Genomic DNA, 21,650 nt, shown 5'->3' with positions numbered 1-21,650 from the left:
GAATAAGAAAAAGATTTTTTTTTTTTTTTTACTCTCCCTCCTAGTTATAGGTCTTGCAGATTCAAGTATTTAAGATAGAGTTCATCCCTCCTCGTTATTTGTCCTCTATCATCTTAACAAGTATTTTCTTGTTGATTCAATTAGAAAAAGAATATGTTGCAGACCCTAAGATCAAAGCACAGTTACCGATAGGATTAAAAAAAAGCGCTTGATTCTTATCTTTCATAGAACCACATGTATGAAGCATGTAATCAGAAACATTCTTATATATAGTGATTGCTTTCTTGATGTGATAGCGTCTTCAATAATGGTTAAGTTATAAATCTGGAACCTAAAATGGAGGTCACAAGTTGTAAATTAATCTGTGCAGCTTAATATTGTTATACTCAGATATTAACAAAAGATTAATGAAAACTCAATTTAACTGAAGAATAGTAGGTTTACAGAGTTTACCCAGAATATATATAATCAAGTGCTGAAGGAGAATCTTAACAAACTAACCTAAAAAAGTTATGTATAACAAGAATGTAATATGAATTTCTTGAGTACTGAAAGCAATCTGGCTTAGTGAAGTGTGTGCATAAGGAGTTCCTCTAATGCGGTCTTCGTCCTTAATTAGGGAATTAATCACTAGAAACGTTATGTGCAAGGGTTGGTTCCTAGTCAGAAAGATACAAGCAAAATGCAATTCACAACAATTGCAAAGAGACTCCAAAATGCATAAAACTGTAGTAAAATTAATCATATGAGTTATCTCTAAATAATAATGAGCATAAACATATAAGCATTTAAAAAAAAAACAATAAACAAAAGAGAGAGATCATTAGACTTATCTGCTTTAAATTGCGGTGACTTGAAGCCGGTAATGGTGAAGTAAACAAACAAGAAGTCATGAACGGAGATGACCTGCAACATGGTAAACCGTTCAATAACCTGAGGCGTGACATAGTCACTGTCCTTGAGGATTTTATTCGCCTCATAAGCGCATATCCTCCCAGGATACAACAGTTCTTCCCCGTTATGAATCATAACCGGAGGTGACAGAACAACTCAAATTTATCTCATAGATATCAGGAGATATAACCCAGAAACTCAATATTTTAGATGAGAGAAAATAATTGTGAGTACAAAAAACATGAAGTGAAAAAGTATGTATTTGTCGTTATTTTTCTGTACCGGCAATTGCTATGTATTGTAGTGAGTTAAGTGTTTTTTGTTTGGAGAAATAAAAGAAGGATATATTCATGAGAGTTGCGGTGAGTTGTTCCTTATATTAAGGGAAAAGAGGCATAACAATAGGGAATGAGATTTTAGCATTTGATCCAACCATCAAACATGAACGGTTATAAAATAATTGTGACAAATAAGGTTTTGACTAAGTAAATATCACATGGTTAAATCAACAACAAGTAATGAACAACTTTTAATAACTTTTGAAATATAATATCAACTCAAAAATACAACAATAAACAAATGAAAAAAATATTCTATCCAACAAATACTCCCACACCAAGACAAATTAAGCATAAGAGCTCACTGATACTAATTCCTAACACACAACGATTTCATCGAAGCAAAACAATTGCCAACTCAATTCACAAGCCCATCAGCGAAAGAAGAGGTTATATAGTTGCAACAGTACATAAAACTTTTTATAATTGACCAGTCATGCAGAAACAGTTATCACCACTCGTGCTTAAAAAAAAGGCTCGTGCATAATTCTGCGAATACATTTTAACTATCCAACACCCTTCATGCTAAAATAAGAATGAAAACAAATGAAAAACCTACAATAGCAGTAGTGTGTAAAAATGACAGCAGATACAATTAAACACAACACAACAAAAGCTTTTCAACAAAAATACCCTATATTATATCATTAGCAGTAAAAAGTTTTTACTTTGTTATTATTGTTTTAATTTCGAATAACTTTAATTATGAAGTTTGGAAACTAGTAGAAATTGAGAACAGCCTATAGTTAAACTCATTATAATTAATCCGAATGAATAATGAACTGTCAAATAGAATAAAAAACACTGTGACAAATAAACTTCCTTTGACTCGGTGAACTGAACTGTGTGTATCCTGTTGGAAGCACTGTGACACAAAAACATTTAAGACAATCTTCCCTGATATTGCTGCATATAAAACATTTACACTTTCGTCAGATTTCTGGACTCAATGAACTAAATGAGACATCATGCCAGCAAGCAAGATCTAACCCAACACTTCCAATTCTAAAATCAATAACCTTTTAAACTCTTCCTTTCCACCTTTCTTTTTTTCCTCTAACCATCCCACAAATGTCTTGACGTGCTTTCTAAATATCAGAAACCAAACTTTCAACATAAACCTTGGTAGAGAACCATTGTATTTCATTGATAATTCTAGTCCGCTTTGCTGTTTTATTCCTCAAATTATGTAGAATTGCTCGTTGTTCTTGATTATTAGCCAATATTAGTGTATCGTTGTGATCAGAAAGGTGCAATGGCAACAATTGACAATTTTCCAAGTCATCAAAATCATGAAATCTAGTTCGAAGATTTTGGTAGCTAATTTTAAGGAGTTGAGTCCATGGCTCTTCAACTCCAATGATCTTCATCTGCCATACAATGAATTCAGTTCTCCAGTTATCATGAGAAAAACACAAGGAGTCTTTCAATATACATAAAGATGCCGGCTTAACATATGACATTTCATCAAAACCACAGGGAGGCATCAACTGCGTGTATGATTCTGTGCCCTGATCAAGTGAAACAACAACAAATTCATTAGGCTTAATATTCTCCCGACCGTCAACACTAATTAACAGGAATGGCCAACCAATTAAGATTACCATTCAAATACACACCATCACTCCCACCCTGACCAGTATATCTATCAGGAAGAGGAACCGCAGGAAAATTTGAAATTGTTTTCCAAACATTATCAGCGACACTTAAAACTCGCACATGAGTTCTATTTTCAACTACATCCAACATTAACATTACAACCTTATATGTTTTCGATGAATTATCTGTCACGACCCAAAATTCACAATCGTGAACGGCGCACGAACTAGAACATCCTAGTCCGGCAAGCCTATTGACGACACTTGGCAACTATAGTTTAAACAATTTTCAATCTGACTTAAAATGATATCCACTGAAATTTCGACAGAGCATCCTCTGTATTTTAAATATTTTCCAAGACTTTAATCATGTTTATGAACCTGTATTCCCATCCAGAGTTTCAAAAAGACATATTTACATATTTGTACATCTCAAATAAAACATTCATATACTCTAAATAGCTGCAGATACTCTGATTCAACATAATGAAAATATATAAATCGATTAAGAGTAGAAACTAAATCCACAACTTTAAAGAAAATATATAAATCGATTATAATGAAAAGGAATCAAGATAATCAAATCCAAATAGAATATAAAAATTGGGCTTAATGAAATGGAATCAAAATAATCACTTCAAAGAAAATATAAAATCATATTCAATTTCATAATACCAAAATAATCAACTTTAAATAAAGTATAGAAATCTAACTTTGGTGAAAATAATCAAATGGGTGAATCGAGAACTAGCTCCTCTCGTTGATAGCCCTCTCCTCCTAATGGTGGCCTTTCCATGGGGCGGCTCCATCTAACGGATAGCTCTTTTCTCTCGACTCAAAACAAAGTGTAAAACATTTTCAATTAGGGAGTTTACCTCGCATTGATAGCCCTCTCCTTCTAATGGCGGCCTTTCCATAGGGGCGGCTCCATCTAACAGGGTAATTCTACCTAATTGAAATCACATACTAGGTGCACCTAGGTCGTCACAATTATAATCGTATTCTCAAAACAAAATTCTCAAAACGTCTCTAAAACCGTATTTCACAACATATAGAAACTATGCCAAAATATGTACCATCAAAACTCAATGGTAAATCTACTAATAATCATAAATAAATCAAAATTCAAATCCAATTCAAACCAATTACATATTAATATCAAAATCTTCGAAAAACACAAATTTCAAAACTATGCTTTACAACATATCAAAACTATTGCACAAAATATATGCAATCATATCTCCATTTTAAATCCAATACTTTATAAAACATAATTAGCGTCAAAGCGAGTATATATTAGGATCGAAAATTCCCAAAAAAATATATCTCAGAACCGTATTTCTCCATATCTCAAAACCCATGTCATAGTATATGCAACCAAAGAGAGACCATAATAATAATCATGACCTTAAACATTAATTTCAACGATAAGAAAAATGTTCAAAGGGTGTGCTTCCCGTTTTGAGAAATACTTTAACTTATAAAATCACCAAAATATCAATAATAGAGATAATTAAAATAAGTGATAATGATCGTCATCAACTCACAGTTATGACGAATCAACTAAGTTTGATCTCCAACCACTCCTAGAGAAGCATGTGAAGCGTCCAATATCATATCTGAACTTCAATGATATTTTCTTAAGAATTAGAACCTCACTATACAACTTCTCTAACCGCTGATAACCATAAGATCCCTTAATCTATACTCCAATTTCTAAACAAACTTACGTAATGACTAAACATGCTTAATTGAGCTAGGAATTGCATATTTACCTCTAAGAATCTCAATAAGCAACTACCAATGGGTGGGTACTCTTCTCCTTCCATAAAGCACAAATCCTATCTCAAAAAGCTACCCAATTGCACTTTATGAGGTTGGTTTGCCAAGTTGTACCATTTTACTCATGCTTGCATGATTCAATAAAAGAATTTGTTGATTTGAATGGGAAAAACAAAGAAAACGTGTGATGAAAGATGAAGTAGAATTGGAAGCTAAAGAAATGGCTGGAAGGTTCGAGAGAGAAAAGAACAGATAAATTGGTGGGGTGTGCTTACTTAAGTTAGTTATATATATATATATATATATATGAGATTTGCTAGAACACACCCATTGATTTTTATGTGGGATTGTTTTAGCAAGTTATAACTAAAAAACTAATAAATACACCTTAAGGTGTATGTTGCTATAACACACCTTCTAAAAAAATAAGTTGGTGTGTTCTAGCAAATCCTATAGGCATTTGCTAGAATACACCTACTTATTTTTTAGAAGGAGTATTTTAGCAAATGAATAACAAAAAAGTGGTTAAATACACCCTAAGGTGTAGCTTTGCTAAAACACTCCCACATAAAAATTAGTGGGTGTGTTCCAGCAAACCCTCTATATATATATATATATATATATATATATATATATATATTATTCTATTATTTATTTTTATTTTTTAAATTCCTAAAACGGTGTGTTTCATTATCAAAAACAAGAGCAAACTTATAATCTTTATGGATGGCCATATCATGACTCAAAAAGCACCAACTTTTTTAACATTGTACGTATGACAGGGTTCCATAAACGGAACCAGACCTCTACAGGTTTAGAGATGGAATAAAAAGTATAACCAATCAAACAAAACAATCCATTGCAGGATCCAATAGCAAAGCAATCATCCGCATCTTGACATTGATAACAAAGGTTATCCGGAAGGAGGATCAACGGGTTCTCAAGGATTAAATGATGCACCAAAAAGAGAATAACTCTACTAGGGATGTTACCTCGGAATAGTGTCAAGTAAGGTTTCGTGCTGATCGCTTAAGGTGAAGTTTGATGAATTCAGAATCAAAAATAATTGATTTCCAAGATTTGCATACACATCTCATTGGCATAAGAGATTTCACATCGGAAAAGGAAAGAACTTCGGCGATAACGTCATAAGAGAGGATTTCTGATGACTCTACGTCAGGTTTATCATGCGATTTAGCTGGAGGATTACTCATACTCGACGGAGACTGGAAGCGATGCTGGTGGCGGTTTTGTCTATTCACAGACTGGTGAATTAAGGTTAGGTCAGAGGTGGTGGTGGTGTCTATTTGGTGGTTTTGATATTCTAACAAACAAAACAAACATAAATACCCAATAAAACATCAAAAGACATTAAAATTGACAAACAATTATGATATTGAATAATTTTTTATCATAATTGAAAGACAACAATTAATTTAATATTTTATGGAAGACAAAAATTTGTAATTGGTGATCTAATCATGTACATAAATACAACATTAAGTGAATTGAACTGTGCGTATGTTGGAAGCACTGTGACACAACTCTCTCTCTCTCAACAGTTTTCAACATTGATATCTCAGTTTTATGGCCATCAAATGAAATAAACAACATCTAACCCAACACTTCCAATTCTAATATCAATAGCCTTTTACACTCTTATTAGATTAAAAATAAAAAACATCAATTATAAAGCCTAGTGCTTTAAAAGTTTAACACATGAATCTGCTAAATGCCTACCCCAAATTTAGGAGGTGTGATTGAATCAATTCTACTGGCAAGGAATATTCTGAGAAAAAAACATGTTTTTTAACAACCGTAGTATGTAATTGAAGCCACTCATACAAATACATTAAAAGAAAACAATAAGGAAAGATATCAAGGGCATAAATGAATTAGTGACATTTACATGTTTCCAAACAAACAGAAGAAGAGTTATAAAACAAAACTTTCAGCACCAAAAAGAAAGACTTCAATGGCACATAAACGTCTTGTAGAAAGTGAGTATTATAACTGAAGCTATTGTAGCACCAAAACTTTCCTCCTTTCCTTTCCCCACAAATGTCAGAAACCAAACTTTCAACATAAGCCTTGACAGAGAACCATTGTATTTCATCAATAATTTTAGTCCCCACGAATAAGTTAACCTAACTCATTCAAATTAACATCGGACAGAATCAAACTTAAGATCTTGAGGAGGAGCACATTCTATTTCAAGCCAACAGACAACACCACAAGATCAACCCAATGGGTTATTTGTTGATATTCGAATATTAAACAAAGATGAATGAATACTCAATTTAATTAAAAGAATAGAAGGTTTACACCCTGAATATATATTCCCATGCTAAATGGAGAATCATTACAAACTAACCTTAAGTTTCTTTAAATTGATAACAAATGGAGAATCATTATAATCAGAGCAAACATAACAATCCATTGCAAGATCCAATAGCATAGCAACCATAAGTTTCTTTAAATTGATAACAAATGTTCCCCGGAAGGAGGATCGACGTGTCCATGGCTCTTCAACTCCAATGATCTTCATCTTCATCTTGTTGAAAAAACTTTTCACAAGCATCCACAACTATGACCAGCTAGGATTTGTCTTGGGTAGGAAAAGGTCAAAAGTTTTGTTTTTAAGAATTTATACTTTTAATGTAAGAACTCTGATGAATTATTTTGAAAATTTAAGAGAAATTTATTTATTTTTATTTTGAAGGCAAGGAGTTTTAAGTTATTACTATTATTTTAAAGAAAAAAAAAATATTCATCTTTGGACTAAGAATTTGCTAATTAACGTCCGAAAATTTGGGTTGTTACAAATCACAAGAAAGCTTAAGAGCTCACTGATTCTACTCCCTGACACACAGATCGGTTTCACCAAAGCACATCTCAATTCACATGTCACCTAGCCCAAGAAAGAGGATAAATAGCTTATGTACTAACTAGCCCTTGAGTGAATGAAGATGCAATATAGTTCCAAATTAATGCATGTAATTCAGCACAAGAATTCACCCCTTGTGCTTAAAAAAAAACGCTTTGTCATGCAACACAAGCACAATGCAAAAATGACAGCAGATACAACTGAACAAAACACCAGCTCTTTAGCAAAAATCCTAAACTCACCAAACTAGCACAGCATAGACTAAAATTAAAAGAGAGATGGCATGTAAATAAATGAATAAGGAAAAGGACTAAAATGCATAAATGTATTAGTGACATTCACATGTTTCCAAACAAAGAGAAGAGTTACAAAACAAAACAAGGCTTAATACATCGTTTGGTCCTCTAACTTATTTTTGGTTTTTAATTTTGTCCCCTAACTATAAAGTGTCTCAATTTGGTCTCATAAATCTTACACTGTTTACTATCTTGGTCCTCTCTGTTAGTATTTTGCAAAATCTGTTCTAAGATTGGTGATCAACGGTTGGATTTAAAAAGCGCACATGGGATACCGTAGACTCACAACATATGATAAATTCTATTGTCATCTTTTTCCCTCTTCATCTTCATATAACCTTCATAAAAAAAAAAAAAAAAAATTGGACTTAAAAAAAAAAACTGGATTTTTTTATGGTTACATGAAGATGAAGAGGGAAGAAGATGACAATAGAATTTATCATATGTTGTGAGTCCACGGTATCCCATGTGTGCTTTTTAAATCCAACCGTTGATTACCAATCTTATAATAGATTTTGCAAAATACTAACGGAGAGGACCAAGATAGTAAACGGCGTAAGATTTATGGGACCAAATTGAGACACTTTATAGTTAGGGGATCAAATTGAAAACCAAAAATAAGTTAGAGGACCAAATGATGTATTTAGCCAACAAAAAAATTATTAAATTGTGAGTTGCTTCAAATGTCTTCGAAGAAACCTAAAAGAAAGACATTAAGGGGCCATAACCGCCTTGTAGAAAGTGAGTTATTATAACTAAAGCTATTGTAGCACCAAAAAGCTCCTTTCTTCCTTTCCTCCAACCATCCCACAAATGTCTTGACGTGCTTTCTAAATGTCAGAAACCAAGCTTTCAACATAAACCTTGACAAAGAACCATTCTATTTCATGGATAATTCTAGTCCGCTTTGCTGTATTATTCCTCAAATTATATAGAATTGCTCGTTGTTCTTGATTATTAGCCAATATTAGTGTATCATTGTGATCAGAAAGGTGCAAAGGCAACAATTGACAATTTTCCAAGTCATCAAAAGCATGATATCTAGTTCGAAGAATTTGGTAACTAATTTTAAGGAGTTGAGTCCATGACTCGTCAACTCCAATGATCTTCATCTGCCATATAACCAATTCAGTTCTTCTGACATCATGAGAAAAACACAAGGAGTCCTTCAATATACATAATGATGGCGGCTTAACAGATGACATTTCATCAAAACCACATGGAGGCATCAACTGCGTGTATGATTTTGTCCCCAGATCAAGTGAAACAACAACAAATTCATTAGCCTTAATATTCTCCCAACCATCAACATCATCACTAACAGGACGATCCTGAATGGCCAACCAATTAAGACGACCATTTAAATACACACCATCACTCCCACCCTGACCAGTATATATATTAGGAAGAGGAACCGCCGGAAAATTTGAAATAGTTTTCCAAACATTATCAGTCACATTTAAAACTCGCACATGAGTTTTATTTTCAACTACATCCAACATTAACATTACAAGCTTATATGTCTCCGATGAATTATCATAAACAAAAGCAAACTTGTAATATGTATGGATGGATATATAAGGACCGAAAATATGCCTCAAATTTTTTGTTGCTGCAAAATGCCCCAACTTTTTTGACATTGTATGTATGACAGGGTTCCAGAGACGGAACCAAAACTCTTCAGGATAGTAAGAATAACCAATCAAACAAAACAATCTATTGCAAGATCCAATAGCATATTTACATTCCTTATCTTGACATTCAATACGAAGGTTATCTGGAAGGAGGATCGACGGGTTCTCGAGAATTAAACGACGCATCGGGAAGGAAATTACTTTTTTTTCGTCAAACGGGCGGGGAATACCGTTGTCGGCTATGTTATCTATGTTACGGGATAGTGTCAAGTAAGGGTTTCGCGCCGATTGCTTAAGGTGAAGTTTGATAAATTTAGGATCAGAAATGATAGATCTCCAAGATTTGCATACGCATCTCATTCGCATAAGAGATTTCACATTAGAAAATGAAAGGATTTCGACTATAAGGTCATAAGAGAGGCTTACCGGTGACTCTGCGTCGAGTCGAGCATGCGATTGAGCTGGAGGAGTACTCATTAGACCGAATTGAGGCTGGTGGATGAAAGAGGCGGCGGGGTTGTCTATTCACGACGGGTGGATGAAGGTTAGGTCGGTGGTGGAATTGTTGTGATACACAACAATTTCAGAGTAACGATAGTTTGGTGAGAAATGTATTGTACACAACTTTGTGTTATTGTCACACGTATAAATATATTTTTTGTGAAGAGTTTGTCCGTATCTAACATTTGTAATATTATATATTATACTTACAACTATTAAAATAACAATTTTTTTATTAAAAATAACAATTATTTGTTAAAAAATTCAATATTTAACATAAAATATACAAAATTCAATACAAACTTACTAGTTTGAACTTCTTAACATGTGCGAGTATATACGAAAATATTTTTAACAATTATTTTCTTAATGTATATTCTACCACTTTAAACAAAAAGATTCGTTTTCAAAGTACATACTTTCAAAACGACTAAAATCCGTTTGTTTTTTTTTTTTTAAGGAAAAGATATGTTTGTTTTTAACATTTACTATGTTATTGTCTTAAATAATAGCATAGTACTTCCTCCATATTTTATTATAAGTTGTTTTGAAAAAATTGTTTTGGTTTTATTATAAGTCGCGTTAAAATACCAATGTAATGTCAAAACGACTTATAATAAAATACGGAGTATCATTTTTTTTGTATATCATGTTACTGTTGATTTTAATTTTGCATTGAAAATAATATTTTTAATACTTTTAAGAGTTTAACTACACAAGTTCCAACATATTTTTATCACTACTTTCTCTGTTCTAAATTATATGACGTTTTGAACATTTCGCTCGTATTTAGAAATGTAGTTAATTTTGCATGGTAAGAGATAATATGAATTGTTTTACAAAAAATTTCTTAATAAATGATTTATAAAAGATAAATTAAACCGCTGAAAAAAGAGATAATAATAAATAGTTAAGGCTACAATGGAAATAATAACATTTGATATTGTGAAGCGACTTATAATTTGAGACATTTTTTTTTTCAAAGCAACTTATAACTTGGCCGGATGGAGAATATATATGGATATGAGAATGGGCACTATAAAGGAAGGAGGGAGATGCTCAAATGCAGCAAAAAAAAAAAAAAATTAATGAAGAGAATTTAAATAACACGGTTTTGCTTATTTTATTAATCGGGGTCCCATTCTATAAAGGGAAACCTCTAGCCTTTTGAAAATATTTTTTTTCAATGATAAATGTTAGTATGCTAATTGTTATGTTAGTTTTTCTCTTTATCAAGACTTGAACCCTAGACCTCCATCTCTTTAACCCTTATCTTAAACAAGTTGAGTTGGCGGGCGACAGGCTTATCTTGTGTGACAACACTACAAAGTGAATGGCTCTTCTAGGCGGGCAGATGTGTCACAATATTATGGAGAAAGTGACACTTTCGTTTAACATGTTATGGTCCCAATGCCCTTACGATACAGGGATGAGTCTCACATGCTATAAGCTCGTCCCGCGGGCGATTAGACATGTTGCAATCTAAGAGGTACCACCCACCCTACCCTACCAACCATAGGTGGTCGCTTGTTCTACAACGGCCTTAAAAGGAACTACAACAATCTTGAATATGGATCCTACAACAATAGATATAAACCCCGTAAACAATTAAAATGGGTAGCTCCGGTAGACGCATAGATCATTGAACATATAGGGTGGGTAGGCCCAAGCACCACACTAAATGTATAGACGCGAACCCCTTTGTTACCGCACCTGCGACTCTCACCGCACATTTCTCGCACAAAGACTCCTAAATCCATTCCTAGCCTTTTCTACAACCTCTCCTCTCAAATCATTGATCAAACTAACGTTCTCAGGCGCTATGAAATGGGGGGTCGAGGTCTTTCATTTGCATATCATGTATTGGCTTGGAAGGCAGCGATTAGTTTTATGTGTAGACTGAAGTTAGTTAAATTAGTTATTCAATGCAAGCATGATACTATATAGTTTTGATGTTTATGTTTGGCATGTTTCGCTTTTGAATAAATGCATAAAAAGTCTTTTGATCAATGTCGTGGAAAAAACCCTACCAAACCTTTCAATAATAGTTCAACAAAACTTTACATTTACGGGTTTGGCCTTGCAGCCCACTCTTAAAATTTTCTATTATCAGAGCTAGCAATTAACCGAACCAACTCGATGCGACAATTAACTTGTTGAACTTGATTCATGAATCAAATGAGCTGAACTTGAGCTGAAAATTAAATTCGTTAAATAAATGAGTTAAACTTAAGCTATATATCGATCGACTCGGTTGATTCATGAGCTGGTTCAAAATATATATATATATATATATATATATATATATATATATATTAGTTTAGTAAAAATTAATAAGTACAAATTTTAATATTAAAAAACAAATATCTAATTTATTACAAGCTTCCTCTGATGTTTAAGCACTTGTTTTTAGAGGAAATATTATTACTAATTTAATTAACAATAATTATAAGAAGAGAGAGAGAGAGAAAAAACCTAATAATATACTAGTGCAGGCATAGGCTTTTAAGAAGAGAGGAAATACTTGTTTTTAAGTTCATTGAATGAGTTATGTATGTAGCCATTAATATATACCACATACATCATTCGTTCAATGAACCTAAAAAATAGTTTTTTTGTTTATAATAGTGACCGGAAAGAGTAAACACTTAAATATAATACTCTCACTACACCAATCACAAGAAGTGCAAGTGGAAAAAAAAACTACTCGAGCTAAAATGATAAAGCCAAATGAAAAAAAATGACTAATACCTCAAAATAGTCCTTGAATTTTGAAAAATCGTCCAATTTCGTCCCTGAATTTTTTGAAATATCAAATTAGTCCCTGAATTTACAAAATGTCAATCAAATTAGTCCCTCCGTTAATTTGGTCTGTTAACAGAGGTGACGTGTCACGTTAACCTCTGACAAAGCTTACCACGTCAGATGTCACGCAAGCAGGGACCAAACTAATTGATTTACACAAAATTTCGAAGGACGAAATTGATGGATTTACACAAAATTCCAAGGACCAAATTGATGGATTTTCAGAAAATTGGCAACGGCTCTTTTCCTTCTTTGTGAGTAACGGCTCTTTCTCCACTTCCTCATTAAGGACTATTTCTTCCCCAAATATATAAATTTGGAACCCTAATGTTATAATTCCTTACATAGAGTTCAAAATCCCCAAAATTTCTTCCATAAATTGATGTAAAATTTCTTCCCCAATTCAAAAAACTTAGAACCCTAATTTTTTTGATTAAATTCAAAATTTCTTCCACTTGTAGATTCAGTGTATCGCTGTGATCAGAAAGGTGCAATGGCAACAACTGAAAATTTTTCAAGTCAGCAAAATCATGATATCTTGTCTGAAGATTTTGGTAACTAATTTTAAGGAGTTGAGTCCATGGCTCTTCAACTCCAATGATCTTCATCTGCCATATAACGAATTCAGTTCTTCTGTAATCATGAGAAAAACACAAGGAGTCCTTGAATATACATACAGATGGCGGCTTAACAGATGACGTTTCATCAAAACCAGAGGGAGGCATCAACTGTGTGTGCGACTTTGTTCCCATATCAAGTGAAACAATGACAAATTCCTTAGACTTAATATTCTCCCAACCATACACACTAACAGGACGATCCTGAATGGCCAACCAATTAAGACTACCATTCAAATACACACCATGACTCCCACCCTGATCAGTATATCGATTAGGAAGAGGAACTGCAGGAAAATTTGGAATAGTTTTCCAAGCATTATCAGCCACACTAAAAACTCGCACGTGAGTTTTATTTTCAACTACATCCAACTTTAACAATACAACCTTATAAGTCTCTGAAGAATCATCATAAAGAAACGCGAACTTGCAACTTTTATAGATTTCCGTATCAATTTTGAAAAAATGGCCTAACTTTTGTGACATTGTACCCATGATAGGGTTCCAGAAACGGAACCAGAACTCTCCAGGTTCAGACACATAAAAATTGAAAGTATAACCAAGCAAACAAAACAATCCATTGCAAGACCCAATAGCATAGCGACAATCCTTATCTCCAAATTGATAAGAAAGGTCCTCTGCAAGGAGGATCAACGGGTTCTTCTCGATTAAACAACGCACCGGGAAGGGAACAACTTCAGCAGCCATGTTACGCCGGGATAGTGTCAAGTAAGGGTTTCGTGCCGATCGCTTAAGGTGAAGTTTAATGAATTTAGGATCAGAAATAATAGATTTCCAAGATTTGCATACACACCTCATTCGCATAAGAGTTTTCACATCGAAAAAGGAAAGACTTCGGTGATAAGGTCATAAGAGAGGCTTATCGGAGACTCTGTGTCGGGTTCAGCACGTGATTTAGCTGGAGGATTACTCATACTCGACAGAGATGGGAAGCAATGCAGGTGGATGAAGGTTAGATCGGAGTTGCAAGAGAACTCTTCACCTCTATATTGTTTGTTACCTTCCCTCTCTGTCAATCTCTTTTCCCTCCATTTGTTATTTTATTAATTTACTTTATTGTTTTTGTCTTTCTTTTAAGATAATAATAAAAATGAAAAAACACCACCGCAAAATTCAAAGGGACAGTTTATGTATTTTGTCATTTATGAAAAATGAAAAAACGCCACTTCGAAATTCTGTCTAGGAATCTAGGAAAGTTAATACTATAAGTGAGGTTTACAGTAGAAAAAGAATAACACAATAAATACATTAAAAAAGAGTCAAGAAAATAATCAAAATAAAAAAAAACTTACAATTCGAAGTCAAATACGAGACTAATATCATGAACAGAATTTGGGCAAATTTTTTCTAATAAAATTGAGATGAATATGGCTACTATGAAAATTGAGCTATAAGAATAAGACATTCAATGTTGTTCTCTTTTTCAATTTTCCTTCAAAATTATGAATGATTTGTTTAAGAACCATCACACAGTTCTTTATGTACCATTTTGTACACTACTTACATTACAAGTCTCTTGAGTCTTGATTGCATTACAATTAATGGAAAAAACAGGTACTAAGATTGAACTTGTTTTGTTTTATGTGAGCTACAATACTTCAAAACATTAACTTAATATATAAGTTTGTATATTGTTGTTAACACTTCGAGCTTATCAAATAATTTGAGACCATGAGCCCCGCAATGCTCAATTGCTCATGCATGCTTTTTTCCGCATAATCAGCTGATACTGTCACTTACAATTATTCTTTGGTTATGGGAGACTCGAACATTTTCTAGGTCACCATTATTTTTTTAATTATGTACTACTACATATGTTGCGTACATTGGTATGTACAATCCCTTTTTCTTGCTTGGATTAAAAAAGACACTTCAAAAGTATGAAAATGGGTTTTGTTTGTTAAGGGTTTCTTCTTTTCGTTTTTGACAAATATTATAAGATATATTTTATTGGGTTTAGTTGGGAGTGATTAGTCACACATCGACTACGAATAGACTAAATGTTAGTTATATAGTAGAGGAGATGTCATGTCTCTCTTTTGTAGTTTTGAATCATGTATTTGTTACTGCTCCCAATGTTCCCTTGAGCTGCCCCAATAAGTGGCATCAGAGTTTTGGTTTGTATCGAATGTCGCCCTGGTCCAGTAGTCAATAGGCATATTCGGGCTGTGCAAGTATAGGATATAGAAGACTTGCACTTGATGTTAGTCTCACATTGACTATAAATGAACTAAATGTTAGATATATAAGAGTGATGACTCATATTTTTAATATCTTAAGGTTTTTGATTGAGATGCAGTCTCCCAAACAAAATATCCTAATAACTTGATAAAAAAGAAAGAAAGACAGAATGTGTACGTGTATGGGAAGGAATACATTATCAAAAGATGTGAAGACTTAAAGAGTGAATTATTTGACTTCTATTATGCACAAAATAAAAATGGCATTTATCTATAATACAAAATCTTATTTGAAATCTGTTACATAGAATATCTGTACAAAACTGCATGGCTTAAGGCTACACAAGAATAAACACAAAAATCAGAATCAAATATGAAACTAATAATCATGAACAGAATTTTGGCAAGTATATAGTATTATTGCTCAAAGTATGAACCCCTAACTTCTTTACACAAGCCAGATGGGTCCCACATTCCATTCCTTCCAATTCTCCATACCTCTTTATCTCTTCAACATCCTCTTTCACATCTATGTTCTTGAAGCTTTTACCAAACATTGAGTCAAAGAAGTTTTTCAAATGATCATTTTCTTGAAGTAGTGTTTTCATTCGACTCTGTCTAGTGAGATGAGCTCTAGGTTTCGATTCTGAAGGAAATACCAAGTTTCTTGTAAGATGTCTCAAACTTTCATGCGACATCTTCTCGTGGTTCAGTGTACAACAAATATTCATCACTTCCTTTTCACCTATTCCTGCATGAACCTATGGAACTTTATCAGTGAAACTCTCAAATATGAAAGATAATTCATAACAGTGTGTTAGAAGAACAAACCTTATTCAAAAGAAAACAGATGCCAAAAACTTAAACAAAGTGCACACAAGATTTTCTATTATTCATGCTTAACGTTGCAGATTACAACTTGTGTTTAAATACTATTGTTCGGTTTACAATATTATCTCCAAACCGTACCGCAGGGGCTTTCTAGCTCGAGCGACCTGCCCGCTTATCAAGCTACTAACACACTAGAAGTAGATAAAATAGCTTGACCAATAAATAATTTAAAAGTGTTTATCTCAAGCAGCATAATTTATGATGAAATGGTTTTGAAAAAAGGTTGTTATTTGTGATCTAAGCCATGGAATCAAGGTTTTTGGTGTCTCTATGATCATGATTGAAGTCGCATTTCATCGTGATTCAGAATAATATTAAGAATCATAAAGGAATTGTGAGCCTGACTTAAAATCTTGTACAATGTAAACAAGTAAGATTAGTTGAATAGTACCAGCAACATACCTTTAGATACATGTCCATGGCTATGTACAATTGATCATGTGATTCCCTCACAGCATCTGGGAGAACTGTAATCAATGCTTCAAATTCAGAAGGTTGGAGATGAGGATCAGGAGCAACTTCCACAAGGAATAAATCCATCATTTTAACAACTCTCTTAACTTGGTTCAAATTTAACTCAAAACTACCTCCTCCTAACAAAAAAATCTTCATGAGCCTTGTGACAAAATCAACATCATATGCATGATCTTTCCCATTTGGAGATGGAAGAAGTAGATAATCAATTGTTACTTGATCCAACAGAGGACCTATAAGACTTTCTATATTGTTTCTACAAAATTTGCTTATTTTCAAACTAATAGCAATTCGATTAAGATTGAACAAATCCTTGCAAGAAATTGATCCAATATCAAGCAATGAAAGAAGATCGATTACAACCTTAATTGTCTCAATCTTAACATCTTGTTCAGCCCCACCATGACTCAAGTTAAGATAATAGAATAGAAACTTTGATACAATAGAATGATCGAAATCATGAGATATCATTTTCCTTATGACATTGTCTAACAAATCAATCTTCAAAAACAGGAGATGTTCAAACCACCATGTAGCCTCAGAGAAGTTATTTCTCAAGCTGTTGTTACTGCTTGTGTCACAAGAAAACTGGAAGCTGGATCTGTTGGAAGAACATGTGTATGGACTTGTAACAAGACATGGAGAAGCTAGTCTTTCTATTAATTGATCCATGATTCTGTCTAGAATTTCTAAGTAACCTTTGGAAGGAAATGATTCTTGAAATTGTTTCAATGCTTCCATGAGCTCGAACCACGTCCAAAAACGAATCCCATCAAGAAAATTTTCAATATGAGGCTTCAAGCTTGGTGCTTCTAGACTATCACACTCTTCCATCTCCAAAAATTGAGCAGCAGAACATAGCATGGACACATTGGATGAAGTTAACTCCATGTTGCTGTTATTGTAGCAAAGCCTAATTATGAACTCAAAGGCATGTGATAAAATTCATCATATGTAATTATTCACCAAAAAAAAAAAAAAAAAATCATCATGGAATTAAATGACAGAAAATTAAATACTCCATAAAAGATTGAGAATTTGAAACAATAAATTATGAGGGATCATGCTTGAAAGAAAGAGAAAAGATTAATAATGCACTTCGTGGAATCCATAATGATGAAGGGTTTTGTAAGAAGGTCCACTTGTGACATGCTTGAAGTATTTTTAATCATGGTGTAATGCAACGTTAAGTGTGACAACTTATCATTGTGTTGGAAGTAATCAATATTTTCACTAAAGAAACAGCAAGTTACTTATAAACAAAAAAGAGTTTCACCTTGTTTATAATGAAAGCTTCTTCTCCTTTGCTATTCACCTCAAGTTCACAGCAAACTCTAATTGTTCATACATTAATATTTGCATTTATTTAAAAAGAATGAGTACTAGGAAATTTGTGGGGCATGATCATGAAGATGCTGTGTGAATGATAAAAGACCAATGAGAAAAGGGAGGTTCATGGGAACATGTATGTAAAGGATCGACAGCTAAAAGAAAAGAATGATTTCAATAGAAAAGCTGTTGTTTTATAATACTGACAGATTTTATTTATTTATTTATTTTTGTTTTTTATTGATAAACATTTAGCCATTGTAATAAACTACTTTAGTGGGGCATCACTTCATTTATTAATTTTTTGGGGTACCCTGATTAAATAAAGAGACATGTGGGAGACCCTGTGTTCATGTTAGACACATTGAATATAGAATTCTGACCATGGCTTAGATGGCATTGGTACTGTAGTACTAGTAATACTGATACATAAGTAATTCAAATTGACCAATGAAGCACTTTCCTTTTTCCGTTATTCATGCCGCCAATTTGGTATTTCTCACTTCACCAATACAGTGAGAGAAAGTGGACATACAATGGATCGCACTGTGAAGGAAAGGAATGAGAAAATCAACACATCTTTGCTTTTTGGTGAAAAGAAGAACTTTGACACAAAATTCAAGAGGCCGTTATGTCTGACAAACTGACATTGACTTAGTTTATGATTTTGGTAAAACAAAACTTACATTTTATTGGTCAATCTTGTAGGAGCATATTTTTCTTGGTGGTGATTTTAGTTGTTTTAGATAACGTTTTGAGGTTAGAAAATTCAATTCCAATGTAAATGTTGGTAAAATCTGGGATTGATATGTATCAATTGTAAGTAAAGTAACAAAGTTTCACATCAGAAGAAGAAAAAAAAATGTACTGTAAATTTTTAATCGATGATACAAACTTCCTTTTATGTGTACTTCCAATCAACTCAAGGTTTGGAAGAAAGAAAAAATATCCCAATCAGCACAAGTATTTTCCACTAAACTCACAGTTGATGAGACAAAATCAATTACGATACTCTCCACTGTTAAAACAAAGTGACTGTGGTTCCAATCTTATCAAATGTCCCCTAGGAACAAGATAAATTCCAGAAAATGTCTGAACTCTGAAGGATGTATCTAAAAAATATGAAAAATGAGGTTTGGGAATTCGGAATAGCCCATAAACAATAGATACATGCAAACTTGTACAATTCTCCAAAATATAACCAGCCATCAAAATTAACATAATATATCTAAGAAATGGCTTGCTGCCCATATCATACATTAAAAAATTACTGAGATAAACTCTGTATACATCTCACACAGATAATGACCAATGACTATATTTGGACTTAATGTCACCTATATTTGGGGTGGAGGGATTAGCAACAAAAATTCCAATAATAATATTATTTGAATTATTAAAGAAATTTCAGTTTGCCATTGGAAAGAGAATCCTTAACAAGCTCCATATGACATGAAGCTTTTTGTGCTCCACTCAACCCAGAACAGGAGCCATTGGACCCTAAAGTGATAGCGAAGTAAAGATAAACAGTACACAGGATAGTAAGGAGCACAAGAGCGGATAAGAGGAAGCGATGCCTCTGGTAAAGTGTCGCCCAACTACCAAGTCCATCCTTAGGTCTCCTGAAAGATGGAGACTTCAAACGAGGAGACGAAGACAAAATGCTGTCAAGAACCATGGCTTCTACAACAAACCTTCTTTTGTCCACCTAAAGCTGCAAACCATGCGACAAACACTAGTAAATATGTGATTCTATGAAAATGATATGAAAAGCTTAAATGATTTATCAAGCTAGCCACTTGACTTTTCTCTCCTTTCTACATAATCATGCATAACTTTTAAAAGTCTGAATGAATAGTAGTTTCAATGACTACGAAAAGTGAAAAAATTGTGAAATCATGACCAGGTATTAGTTCAGATTCTACTATGGTTAGAATTCTAAGAAGCACCTTAGTCTCTCCATAAGGGATATAATCAATGTTGTCAGATAGCAGATATAGCAACGTTGAAGCATAAAGGAACTATAACAAACCGTTATTGTTTGCACGATTTAAAGTAAAGTATTGTCAAATAACGGACTTAACGACATAAGGATTAAATCAAAGCATAAGTACACATTCAAATATGTCAAAGAGAAATACTAATCACCAAACAATGAGACCACAATTACAGACAGACATATCAGCCTTGTTTAATCCCAATTTTCAGCAAAATTAAAGATCAAAACTCGACTACAATACAATAATACAGCAATAACGCGGTAAAAGAATCCAAAACAGATCTTTGAAGAAAATAAGAACAAGAAATTAAAGCTTTTAGAGAAATCATCAAAATGCAAGAAGCGCATAAATAAATCATAATGAATCCGATCTATATCACTAACATTAAATAATTAGAAAAGAAACACAGATCTGATCTGATCTGATCTATCGAAAAAGAAGAGAAAAAAGAGAGATACATACCCTAGAGTTGCGTTGTTTGAATGGGAAAACCAAAGAAGCGCAGCGAATAAGAAAAGGATATGGAATGCTGCGACGGAGGGTCGGGAACGAAACACTTGATTCGTTCGTTCGCCGACCAACGGTTTGATGTCGATGTCAATTAATGAAATGAATGAATCAAATTAATCACCGCTTGCTGAGTAGATAGATAAAAAGGCCTTCCGTCTCAATACGCGTTACCTACTCTCTCTCTCTCTCTCTCTCTAATATTCCTTCCTAATTTCCATTTTCTCTTTTATTTTAATTAATTAATAAATAATTATAAACTTAAATATTTGACATTTTTCACTGTGCCTTATGGGATCAACCAAGGGGCGTTTTGCAATCTGGTTAATGGGGGTTATATCACCATTTGGTTAGTTAGTACTTTTTTTTTTCTTTTTTTCCTTTGAGAGCTTATTAGTTACTACTACTTGGTTAATTGTAGGTTGTCAACTCACATTATTAATGTGAGTTGGTAGTCTACAACCAACTAAATAGTAGATTGTTATGCAAAGTCTAAACAAGTTATAGGATTAAGCCACTAGTTATGATCACCAAAAACGAAAGTAATATTATTTGTCTTTATCCACTAATAAAAAAAGAGCTTAATTTTCTCTAAAAGTTGTTGTATCGAGTCTTCCTTATTATTCTTTTCTTTCCAAATAATCTATTATTCTTTTCTTTCCAACTACTCAAACACAAGAAAATCAAATTAAATGCATAAACCGTCGTCCTAATTTTAAATTTCCTATCAAATAACCAAAATAAATAGTTAGATTTATTGATTAATTGATGTATCATATATATCAGATACATCAAATATTCAATGAATCTGAAAAATTATTTTTTGTTTATAATAATGATATATGAAGTAGCATCCAACTTTATCAAATTATAAGTTGTTGGGAGAGATCGAGGGA

At 33.1% G+C, this 21,650-nt stretch overlaps 3 protein-coding genes across 7 annotated transcripts; all 3 read right to left on the bottom strand.

The window, feature by feature from the left end:
- Positions 1-1,879: 1,879 nt before the first annotated feature.
- LOC25485896 (uncharacterized) lies at positions 1,880-4,873 on the bottom strand. 2 transcript variants are annotated; one of them, XR_003009154.2, is made up of 3 exons: positions 4,606-4,873; positions 4,378-4,449; positions 1,880-2,743 (listed from the first exon to the last, which is right to left on the bottom strand). XR_003009154.2 is itself a non-coding variant. In XM_024776013.2 (2 exons), the coding sequence occupies exons 1-2, from the start codon at positions 4,657-4,659 to the stop codon at positions 2,321-2,323; spliced, it is 477 nt and encodes a 158-aa protein (XP_024631781.1). In that variant the 5' UTR covers positions 4,660-4,873; the 3' UTR covers positions 1,880-2,320. The 2 variants fall into 2 exon arrangements, 1 of the variants encoding a protein (XP_024631781.1); XM_024776013.2 differs by lacking the exon at positions 4,378-4,449.
- Positions 4,874-8,625: 3,752 nt separating this feature from the next.
- LOC11421612 (F-box/kelch-repeat protein At3g23880) lies at positions 8,626-9,906 on the bottom strand. The gene has a single exon (XM_003593342.3). The coding sequence runs from the start codon at positions 9,904-9,906 to the stop codon at positions 8,626-8,628; it is 1,281 nt and encodes a 426-aa protein (XP_003593390.1).
- Positions 9,907-15,799: 5,893 nt separating this feature from the next.
- On the bottom strand, positions 15,800-20,965 carry LOC11428543 (BTB/POZ domain-containing protein At3g22104). 4 transcript variants are annotated; one of them, XM_003593339.4, is made up of 4 exons: positions 20,710-20,965; positions 18,195-19,961; positions 16,847-17,831; positions 15,800-16,314 (listed from the first exon to the last, which is right to left on the bottom strand). In XM_003593339.4, the coding sequence occupies exons 3-4, from the start codon at positions 17,807-17,809 to the stop codon at positions 15,940-15,942; spliced, it is 1,338 nt and encodes a 445-aa protein (XP_003593387.1). In that variant the 5' UTR covers positions 17,810-17,831; positions 18,195-19,961; positions 20,710-20,965; the 3' UTR covers positions 15,800-15,939. The 4 variants fall into 4 exon arrangements, with proteins under 4 accessions (XP_003593387.1, XP_039686164.1, XP_039686165.1 ...); XM_039830230.1 differs by having other exon boundaries at positions 16,847-17,813; XM_039830231.1 differs by having other exon boundaries at positions 16,167-16,304; positions 20,710-20,962.
- Positions 20,966-21,650: the final 685 nt, after the last annotated feature.

This window comes from Medicago truncatula, chromosome 2 (assembly GCF_003473485.1).
Source record: "Medicago truncatula cultivar Jemalong A17 chromosome 2, MtrunA17r5.0-ANR, whole genome shotgun sequence".
NCBI classification, from domain to species: domain Eukaryota; kingdom Viridiplantae; phylum Streptophyta; class Magnoliopsida; order Fabales; family Fabaceae; genus Medicago; species Medicago truncatula.
The sequence above is the reverse complement of the archived record's forward strand: the minus strand, read 5'-3'. Positions and strand labels throughout refer to the sequence as shown.

What these genes read in the sequence shown, in the direction of transcription:
- LOC25485896 (XM_024776013.2), bottom strand. Translation starts at nt 4,659, where the DNA reads ATGGAAGGAGAAGAGTACCCACCCATTGGTAGTTGCTTATTGAGATTC. An exon ending in GCTTATTGAGATTCTTAGAG is followed by an intron (nt 2,744 to 4,605) that starts GTAAATATGCAA and finishes TCACTTGATCAG; the next exon opens with GGCACAGAATCATACACGCA.
- LOC11421612 (XM_003593342.3), bottom strand. Translation starts at nt 9,906, where the DNA reads ATGAGTACTCCTCCAGCTCAATCGCATGCTCGACTCGACGCAGAGTCA.
- LOC11428543 (XM_003593339.4), bottom strand. Translation starts at nt 17,809, where the DNA reads ATGGAGTTAACTTCATCCAATGTGTCCATGCTATGTTCTGCTGCTCAA. An exon ending in CCATGGACATGTATCTAAAG is followed by an intron (nt 16,315 to 16,846) that starts GTATGTTGCTGG and finishes AAAGTTCCATAG; the next exon opens with GTTCATGCAGGAATAGGTGA.